General features: G+C 37.5%; 1 protein-coding gene across 1 annotated transcript; it reads left to right on the top strand.

Annotated features, from left to right (window-relative positions):
* Positions 1-1,188: 1,188 nt before the first annotated feature.
* LOC140236181 (uncharacterized) lies at positions 1,189-10,224 on the top strand. Its single transcript, XM_072316147.1, has 6 exons — positions 1,189-1,538; positions 2,218-2,363; positions 3,315-3,505; positions 4,339-4,474; positions 5,877-6,009; positions 10,005-10,224. The coding sequence occupies exons 1-6, from the start codon at positions 1,328-1,330 to the stop codon at positions 10,091-10,093; spliced, it is 906 nt and encodes a 301-aa protein (XP_072172248.1). The 5' UTR covers positions 1,189-1,327; the 3' UTR covers positions 10,094-10,224.
* Positions 10,225-11,294: the final 1,070 nt, after the last annotated feature.

Genomic DNA, 11,294 nt, shown 5'->3' with positions numbered 1-11,294 from the left:
GATACCACGAAAGAAAGGCTCTTGGCTCAGTACAGCACAGGTGAGGGCAAGTCGCCTTTTATGACAAGTGGTTTGAAATATTTTAAGTGTAGACCTAATAGACCAAAGACGGCGACGTGTGCGTGTGTGTTTGTACTGGCATCTGGCACCAGCTCCAGCGACCCTAGAAACCCCAACGGTCCCCGGGGCGCTCCGGAGCTAGCTTCACCAATGTTCACGTTCGGGCTAGTCGCAGTTACTAGCGACGCGACCCCAACACGTTCAGCTCAGCGCCCGGCCGCCCCGGGCCGGGCTTTAAATGGCAGTACATAACTAGACCCTAGGGCCTAGTAAGCTTGCTAATTAGTAATGCCTGGTACTACTTGTAGCCTAGTCTAGTTAGTTTACTGCTACCACGGCAGGCCTGCCTCAGGCAAGAATGTGAGAGGTTGCTATTTCTTACTAAAAAAACACACCAAACAAACAAACAAAAACTAGGCATAACGTACATAATTGATCAGACAATGTCGTGATGGACATCTGCTATGACTATGATGTCCTAATTTTGTTTGCTAGATAAAAGACATCATTCCGTATTCATTCAATATCTACTTTGTTTTTGGATCAGGGTGGCTACGTCGATCAACAAGCTATCATTTGTTTACATGCAGTCTTCTTATATGCTTCCCCAAGTTATATTTTTTATATGGATACGGTAGGTATATTTATGCTGATTCCAGTTTTGTAATTACCTCATATGGTATCTCTAATTATTATAGAAATAGTCAGATGAATTATTTATGATAACAGTTGATTATTTACCAATTGACGGAATTTAGTACGGTATTCATGTACATGTACATGAATCCATTGAAAGTGTCTGAGGTTAATTTCTTCTAAATTGAAGAACCCACAATCTTTAAAATTGACAAAGCTTTTTATTACTATATACGCCGAATGTATTTCACGTATAAAGTTTTTTAATTTTCAGGAATTTTGCAGGTCAGTGTGCCATTTGCTCATTTAAAAACATGCAAATATATCAACTGTGATCCCAATGTGATTGCGATGTGCAGGCAAATTTATTGAGAAGTCCAAATTCATGAAAATTTAGATTCGCTAATAATATGGTTTATACAGTACGTAATGGATATGTTGTGATATTCTTGTATTCTTTTCTTCTCAGGAGGCATTCATGATGAGGCCAAGCAGCCAGAGAAAGAAGAAACTGAGAAGTAGCTTTTTATCAAAGCTATCAACCATCAGGACGATTGCAGAAAGAGATGGGCACAGTGATGAAGATATTGACTGCTGTGTTCTTACTGCTTTGGAGTCGGAGGACACACCCATGGGGCGCAACATCATCGGACGCATCGCATGTGGATACCTGAAAGTGGCTGTCTCAGTGGTAGTCATTTTCTTTCTCGCTACCCTCCTCGTCAGCTCTCATAAACCTCTCAAGCAGTATGTCATCGAGCTCGTCACCGGGTATTCCTACCACATACTGAGGGCCGTGCGCATTGTGAGTTTGCCATTGACACGACAGGTGGATTTGAGTGGTAGGTCATTTCTGAACAGTGGAGGCTATTGTTACGGCATTATTTTATGACCACAAACAGTACAACTACGAAATATTTTCATAGAAAATGAAAAGAAATTTGATCTGTTGCTTTCTAGCCTTTGGCTTAAAACTATATAATGCAGTATTTACACATTTTCAATGACAATAGGTTATTCTAATCAGCATTTTCATCATCAATAAATTATGAACAAATGAAGCATTGCTTTATCCAGGATGGGTTGCGCAGTCACCAAGTCATTGATGATATGTACGTACAGATACTGCAATGTTTTCTGTTTTCTTTTTATTGTTTCTTTGCATGAGGCCACATCCAGAGAAACGATACATGCATTCTGTCCAATGCAACTGATTGACAAATCGCTCACATCGATGAAAATGGTCACATATATGTACTTGGGTGGGATCCTATCAAAGTGTATAATATGCTCATTATGATTTTATGTTATCTTAGCTTCTCAAAAACACTGAATAACCAGTGTTTATAACTCCTTGAAGGGCAATTTGTCTGTCAGTCGCAAGAAAAACAACTTGACGGGACAATTAAAATGGTTTTTTTTTGGTTTTATTTTGTTTATTTGTTTGTTTCTTTGTTTGTTGTTGTTGTTGTTGTTGTTGTTGTTGTTTTTCTGATGATTGGATGTGTTCTTGATTGACAGGTATCTACTACTCTGATTGCCTTGTTCCCAATCCATGGTTTGAGGGCGCCACACCACCAGATTGCATCCCATGCCAACTTGTAACACACATTCCAGAGTTAGCAGTGATTGATCATGTTACACTTATGTCTCCATTTGTCTATCAGGTAAGTTGTTTGTTTAACAAACAGACACATCCTCCATGTAGAGTATGCAGAGACACCAACCCCAAGCACCTTCTGATCTGGAGATTCTCCCGCCTAATCCCCCTAGCAAACGGGAGACTCCAACTTGATGTGCGCTTTGCGCACATCACGAGTGTGAAGTTCCTCGCGGCTGGAGTCCAAGCTCTAGTGTTCTATATGCCCTCTTGTGCTATCTAAGGCTTACTTTTCAGCATTCAATGACACTAGGTAAGATGTCATTTCAAGCGGGAGACACAGAGCCAGGGCGGGAGAAATTAAATCTCAAGCGGGAGAACAGGAGATTTTGCAAAACTAGGTTTTTGGTGGGAGATCTCCCATCGAAAGCGGTAGAGTTGGAGTCTCTGAGTATGTAGCTCTTATTTCATGTCTAGTTAAATTCTGAGTAGTTGCTTGTGAAATTTTAAATGTTCACATTCCTCTGTCGCTGTTTGGAATGCTGGATCCAGTAATAAAATAGTACTGCATTTATGACTTTGGGTTTGTCATCAAAGTCCCTCGTAGGAAATATACGTGTACAATGTTTAGAGCAGTAGGACAACAATATAGTCAAAGTTTTGAAAGCAAATACAGTAAGAAGAATTTACATTATATGTTAAGTTATTTCTCTTTCGTGGTAGTCTTATTGAGTACATTAGATATAGTTCTGAAGTCTTGTGAATTGACTATTGATTCACAGAAAAAAAAGAAGAAGAAGAAGAAGAAGAAAAGAAAAATTGTGCTAATGAAAGTAATAGCCCAGTAAGGATAATCAAATAATAATGACAGTATGAATTGTAAGAAGAGGAGGACTGAAAGAAGCAGAATAAATGAGCAAAATGTGCAAAGGTTTAGTTGATTTGAACCAATTTCTTACTCTTAAACTCATTTACTTAAAATCAGCCATTTCTCTACATCTTTCTGTGTCACTGCTAGGATGAAAATGTGAACAGGTTTACATTGGAGGATATGAACTCCTGGTTTTTGAAGAACAAGGAATTTTTCTCCAGTTCGACAATGAAGGACTACACCCAGTCCAGCAATTCATTCATCGAGAGTCCTTCAGATTTATTCACAGAGAAGAGGAAGGAAGAAGACTTCAGACATCATCCATTTTCATTTGAATGGTATGGAGCTATTTCTCAATTTATCTAATTCTTGAGAACATATCTGCATATTTTCCTTTCACTTTAAGAACTTACATGCCACAGTGATGCTTGACTTCTTTCAAAGCTCCTTTTTTCAGTTCAGTGCTGTCGGTTAATACGGTGCAGTCCCATTGTAACAAATATGCTTATGACAACAAAATACATTGCAACAAAGGAAAAAATTTAGGTTCCATAGTTATTATCTACACACATGTATATACATGTATCTTTTTTTAATATTTTATTGCAGGTGTTCAGCTGTAACAAAATTTTGATATAGCAAAAGAAACTACAGGATATTAGAAATTTGCTGTAGCAGTCACAACCATGTTTTTCACTCACTTTCAATGTCTCCCGTATAAATTAAGACCATTGCAGCATGAATTTGTATTCATATGTGCACAAAACTAAATACTTATATTTAAAAGAGTGCTAAATAAATCACAAATAAGATATTAGAAATTTGCTGTAGCAGTCACAACCATGTTTTTCACTCACTTTCAATGTCGCCCGTATAAATTAAGACCATTGCAGCATGAATTTGTATACATATGTGCGCAAAAGTAAATACTTACAAGTAAAAGAGTGCTAGATAAATCACAAATACAATCAAAACATCTTCCCAAAATTGATGTTAGGTTCTCAATTGCCATCTAGAAGCCATCAGGTCAGTGAATGGCAATCAAAATATTCTTTAAGGCTGTGAATGTGGAAGTCAAAATGCAGTACATGTTGTATAAAAGTCTATTACAATCTCACTGCCACAAGGTAAGTGGTAAAAAGAAAATTCTCATTTTGATGACATCATTTAGGAGGACTGGAGTGCCGGGAAGAATCCGGCTGGTCCGTAACCTGTGTGGGAAGCCAAGCTTTATCCCTCACAAGGCAGAGATACAACCTGAGATGTTTTTAATGGTGGACTCAGCTTCGTCACATGCACATTCACTGGCAAGTCTTCAATGGTTTTCACTGCTTTACTACACATCATACATTTTTCATTGTTGAATGCATATAATAGCAGTAGTGTATTCAATGTTTTGTTTTGTCATTTGCATATTGTAGTTTATACTCATTGTGCATATTCATGACTTGATGTATATTCATAGTTTCTGTTTTATCGTCTTCATAAATTGAATTTAAAGGAGACCTCCGGATGATTTTCAGATTTTTACATTTGAACAACTATAAATCAGTTATACTGAGGACAGGGTTTCAGAATTTGTGATGATTGGGATGAAGAATAAGAATATTTTCAAAATTTAGAACAAATTGCAATGAACAAGGATGATGACATGGCAGAGTCACCATAAGAATGCACGAGTTGGGGCTCAAGGAAGCAGAACAAAAGAAGAAAGCATGCATAGATTATACACAGGTGAACTCACAAGCAAGCGGTATTGTCATGGAATTACACTGCCACATTTCTGAAATATGTGAACCTCCTATGTCATCATCCTTGTTCAGTGTAATTTGTTTAAGGGTTTTCAAAGTATTGTTTCTCTGCTCAAGAACCACAGTAAATTCCACAAATCTATACATGGAGTCGTCGATTTATGTACTACATGATGTGAAATTATGAAAATCGTCTGGAATGTCCCTTTAATAAACTACTCTCTAAACCATTACTCAGATGGTTGACCAGTGTGACTTTATGCTAATTCTGTTTCTTCCATAGCATTATTTCAGTGAGGATTATGTTCACAAAATAAGGAAAAGGTGTTGATCTGTGGAAGTTGTACTACACAAGGAAAAGGACATTCATGTTATATCCTAATCAGCAGTGGATTTGAAGAAAGAATACAGAGAGCTTTTTTATCAATCCGTTAATTGTGCACTCTGCAGAACACTCAGAATTTTCTTGAAGGAAATTAAAAGGAAATTAAAGATGAATGTAGATTAAGTGAATGCAGAGATGTAAGTAGAGCACTTCTGTGAAGTTTGAGGACAATTTGACAATCCATTGTTAAAAGTTATGAATTTTTAAAGTGTTGGTTTCACCATCGCTGCATAAGGAGACTACAACAGTTTGTAATGTCACAGTCGGACAGTCATCAGGGATTATAAAAAAGATAATACGAGAATTCCACATATTTTCCAATTTCTAAAATAATGAAACATAATAGCTGGCTTGCCTCTTTCAGAAGTCAGTGGGAATGATATTACAGACTGTTCTTCCAACATATTTTATATGTTGGTACGAGTATAAGGCAGAAGAAATGAATACTTTCCATATTGTTTTATTTTCACACTATCTTGAAGTGTTTTATTGACTATCCTGCATTCTCTGAATTCATGTTTTTGCTTTGGGAAACTTTTTCCCAATAACCTTTGACCTTCTGCCCACATCCAGCCCATACCATCATTGCATGGAAGCACATGGCTCTCTCAGTCCCATGGGTCACGAGAAATCGTCCTGACTCCTATCCCATCATGCAAGAAGGACTGCACAGAAATGTCCATTATTCTCAATGCTGGCAAAGTGTGTATGTAATTCATTTCATTTCAATTTAGTTCAATTATGCAGTATATAGGTAAAAAAGCAAACAAATACAAGTTATAAAGTGTAAGTGTAAGATGTATCCTTAAGCATCTCGTCTTATATCCAGTTGTGAATGTTATGTAAATATAAATGTGAAGTTTCATTGTGTTTCTGATATGTGTCAGAAGCACATAATCAAAATATTTATTACTGAAGTTCAGTTGAATTCTTCTTAGTCCAGGCGCAGCGACCCAGAAAAAATGACTTCGTTCAACCCACCCCGCAGAAAAGGTTTGACTGCATGGGGTGGTGGGTTGGACCCTCTGGAACACCCCTAGGTAGTATGTGATATGAAATTGTGGTATCAATGAAATTTTACAGGCCATTTTAGTTGCGACATGACCATATTCTTCGAGAAAGCGTCTGCGCAAACTAAGACTACTACACGTACCACTAGCGCTGCTACAGGCGCAAATGCCAGTGGTGCGTGTTATAGTCTTAGCGTACAAAGACTTTTTCCGCGACAAACATCGGTTTTTGCCTGCAAACTAACTCTTCACGCCGCTGGGGTCGGTGTAGTGTAGTTTCCAGACGTTTTTATTTCGTCTTTATTTCTCCGAGTTGAAGCAAGCCAAGTGAGAGTGCATACCCAGCGATTGTGACGCCCGAACTGTTTTTTTGTGGCAATCATTGAGCATGCACCCTCACTCGGCTTAGCGCAATACAGCAGGCTTCTGCACAATACACAAGCTGTAACTCAGAGAAATAAAGGGGAAATAAAAACAGCTAGAAATTAAGACTAGGGTCGGTAACTCTTGTCGCTATTGGGGCACTGAAAATGACAAAATTATCACAGTTTTTGCATTTATTTCACGAAGGATTCATCGAAACGCCTTAAAACTATATATGGGCATGTTGCTAGAGATGTCAGCAATACAATGGGATACATTGTAAGGTATAATATTGTGCATGGTTACCATGGTAACCGGATGCCTACAGGTGATTGGTAACTCCCAAAAATATCTGGAAATTAGACAGGTTTGTTTCTTTTGCCTTTCGTGCACATCACTCATTGAAGATGAGCTCTACACTGTAAAATTAGTCTGGATAAAAAGGGAAAAGACGCCCAAGATTTTTCCCTCATTCTCTCCTCAGCATTAATTCATTACTGCACGTTTTGAATAAAATTTACATATCATGATATTTCATTTTATTATTATTATATATATATATATATATATATATATATATATATATATATATATATATATATATATATATTTAACAATAGCTAACAAACACAAAAGTACGCTTAATTCTTTGATGGATAATCCAGCTCACGTGTATATTCCTTCTTTAGAAAGGAATTTATCGCCGGGTATTCTTGAATAAACTTCCTTTAAGAACATAAACAATTAATTGCTTTCCTCTGCTCTTTTCCAGGATTGTTTTGAATAACCATCGCTCTGTAAATACTCGAAAGAGCTACTATAGAATGTTGGCTTTGCTTTCTGTATTCATCTTATTTTTAAGGGAAATTTGTGTCCATACATTATTAAAAACTATATACATTTGCCTATGCTTTGAAGTCAAATTTGTGTTGAAAGGACGACGGGTGCAACTTTTTCATGAATTTTACTATTCGAAAATGATATTTTTCTTTCAATGGCCGTTTATTATGCCTTTGCTTACAAATTTTGCTGTAACTTGAGAATGCTTCAAAATATTCTTCACATATATGTCGTACACTTTATGCAGAAGGAAGGACATGCATATTGAGCTTTTTGAAATTATGGGCTTTAGTTTTTGAGTTATTGACAACTAAATTCTGATTGGGTAATACTGGTTGCCATGGCAACAGGGAAAACTTTTTTAATGAAAATCAATAAAAAAAAAGTGTGTGTGTGTTTTTATTGCATCTATAAGATAAAAAAAAAAACAACAACAATGTTTGCAGCAGCAGGAGGCATTTTTGGGGTTACCAGTCACCTTTAGGCATCCGGTTACCATGGTGACCATGCACAATATTATAACTTACAATGAATCCCACTGTATGGATGACATCTCTCGCAACATGTACATATGTAGTTTTATGCAGTTTTGATGAATTCTTCATGAAATAAATGCAAAAACTGTGTGAGTTTGTCGTTTTCAGTGCCCCAAATAGCGACAAGCGTTTACCGACCCTAGTCTTAATTTCCAGCCGTTTTTTCGTCTTTATTTCTCTGAGTTGCAGCTTGTGCATTATGCAGAAGCCCGCTGTATATATTGCGCTAAGTGGAGTGAGAGCACACACCCAGTGATTGCGATTCGGTCGTCACAATCACCGGGTATGCGCTCTCACTCGGCTTGCTTGAACTCTTGAAATAAAGACGAAATAAAAACGGCTAGAAACTACACTACACCGAACCCAGCTTGGCGTGAAAAGTTAGTTTGCAGGCAAAACCCTTGTTTATCGAAGAAAAAGTATATGCGCGCTAAGACTACTACACGCAGCACTGGCACTGGCGCCTGTAGCAGCGCTAGTGGTGCGTGTAATAGTCTTGGCGTGCGCAGACTCTTTTACTTTTGTTCCAACAAATCATGATGAAAAGTGGCCAGTAAAATTCTACTGACACCACAATTTGGAACCACATACTACCTGGGGATGTTCATAGAGGTCCCATCTACCACCTTGTCTGGTCAAACCTTTTCTGCGGGGTGGGTTGAACGAACTCCTTAATTAAGCCTCTTACAGGAATTAGCGCCTTGACTATCTATGTTGAATTTGATGAACCTTCCACTGCTGTATTCTGTTTGTTTTCATTTTATTCATTAAGCTGAACATGGACTTTGCACCGATTTGCATTGTAAGCTATGAAAGAAATAAATTGTTTAGATGTCCTCACGGCAGAAGAAAGAAAAAAAAGAATATCACTTTTTATGCCTACGCAACGAAGTGGCCGGAGGCATTATGTTTTCGGGTCGTCCGTCCGTCCGTCCGTCCGTCCGTCCCGTTTTGTTTTTGTCGATATCTCAAGAACCGTGTGGTGGTTTTACATCAAACTTGATATGAGGGTATATCCTTGGGGATAATACTTTGTGTGGATTTTAGGGTCACTGGGTCAAAGGTCAAAGGTCACAGGTTATTTTGTGAAAAAAAATGTGAAATTTCATGTTTTTCTCCATATCTCACAAATGGTTCAAGGTATCTTCATGGAACTTAGTATATATGCTTGTACCGATGGGCAATGATTATCTAGGGAAGTTGGGGGTCATGGGTCAAAGGTCAGGGGGGTCAAGGTCAAGGTCAACTCCTCAAAATATCAGTTCTTTCCTTAAAATGCAATATGCCTGAAGGTTTTTGTTTTTTTTTTAACTTGATGTATGGCATGTATTACCCAATATATATTTTTGGGGAAGTTTCTTGCTGAAAGGTCAAAGGTCAAAAGGTAAAAGGTCAAGTTAAAGTGCTAAATTGCACTTTTTCCTCCATATCTCGAAAGTAACTCAAGGTATCATCATGAAACTTACATATTTATGCATGTTCAACCTAACAGTGATTCTCTTTGGAACTGTGAGGTCAAAGGTCAAAGGCCAGGTTTAGATAATGCTATTTTCCCATTTGATACTGAAATTATGCTTTTTCTCAATACCTTGAAAATTACTCAATGCATAAACTTATAAAAGGGTCAAAAGTCAAGTAAAAATCATCAGTTCCCCAAATACCTGCACTCTGACATTTTAATCATTCATCCAATTGAACCCAGTTCTAGGAAAGTGAACATTCAGCACATTTGTGTCAAACCAAGGAGGTACTAGCACCTGTCATTTTAATATTTTGACACTTGTGTGAAACTGTCATCACACATTGTCAAGACATTGTACTATAGACCTACTAGGAGAACCATGCATTATGGCGGAGGCATATCAGTAGCCGTAGCGATATATCTAGTTCTCTCTCTCTCTCTCTCTCTCTCTCTCTCTCTGTCTCTTTCTCTGCTGCCCTCTGTTGACCAGTGTTCTACAGCTCAGAGTACTGGAGCTTGGTGTCCGTTCCCCTCGGCGATGAGATCAGCATCTCCTGCTTGGGAACTTTCTATGAATGAGAATACAACCACTGCTTCATCTCTGCCAATCCAAGACTTCACAACAATATTCTTCTTTGTTATACCTTGTCCAATTGTTGCAGTTGTTGTATCTGTTGTCTTACAGTGTATGTTTTGTTTTTTGTGTTGTGTGTGTGTTTTTGTTTTTGGTTAGTTTTTTTTTTTTGGGGGGGGGGAGGGGTGGTGGTGAGGGGAGTGTAGAGTTTAGTTTGGTAGCCATCCTTTTGCAGGTACATGTACCAACATATTCCAGGATAATGTTCAAAGTGTTTCATTGTATTTTCTTCAAACTACCTGTCGGTTTAGTGGTAAAAAATTACTTTCTGCAGTGTTTATTTTTGTGAACACTGTAAGCACCTTCCAGCAACTCATGGATGTTAGTCTGATTGTTAGCAAATGGTGTTTTATGACGAAATTGAAATATCCAGTGTGATGCTATCATCTTTACATTTTAAACTTTGAGAACCTTATTAGATTGTGTTTGCAATGTGTTAATTTCTTCTTCTTTTTTTATTTGCCAAACTAGAAATAGATTTGGGGAAAGAAATTAAATGAGATGATGCATTAGTGGTTCTGGTTACTTTAATCAAGACCTTTTAGCTTACATTGTGGTGTACACTGTAGCTATGATTTATTGAATCTGTGTGGCAAGCACTAAAATGCTCCCAAGTCTACAAGTCCACTAAGACTTGTTCCAGCTTTTGTTATCTTGTCTATTTAGAAATGTTTGCCAGGAATTAAACATTAGCTCTGAAAATGCATGCATAGATGTCGACTAATTTTCCATGATGTTGGAGTTCTAGTACACATGCCAGGGTATTTCCATTTCACTGTGTCAGGTGAGTGTGTAGATATGTATACGATTTGTAAGTCTTTATGAGAGCAGTACTAAATGTTTTATAGCAGAACATTTATTTTTTCATTGTAAGCTGAGGACTAATATACTTTGAAAGCCATGTGTTCAGAATAAAAAAAAAAATGCACTCTTCAATTTGAATAAAATGTGCTTCAAATCAGGTTTTCATGAATTATGTTTGACTGATTATTCTCATTTCTCATTTGGATGTTTCCCTTACTTCACAATAAGAGTAATCAACCCAGTTTGTGGTTGGGTGCCTATTTCTGGCGGGGCACTTTCATTCATCAATAAAACAGCTAATAAACGTCATGTGTGCTTAGTTCCACTTCAGAACAAAATCAG

This window comes from Diadema setosum, chromosome 12 (assembly GCF_964275005.1).
Source record: "Diadema setosum chromosome 12, eeDiaSeto1, whole genome shotgun sequence".
Taxonomy (NCBI): Eukaryota; Metazoa; Echinodermata; class Echinoidea; order Diadematoida; family Diadematidae; genus Diadema; species Diadema setosum.
This window is presented reverse-complemented; position numbering and strand designations above follow the sequence as displayed.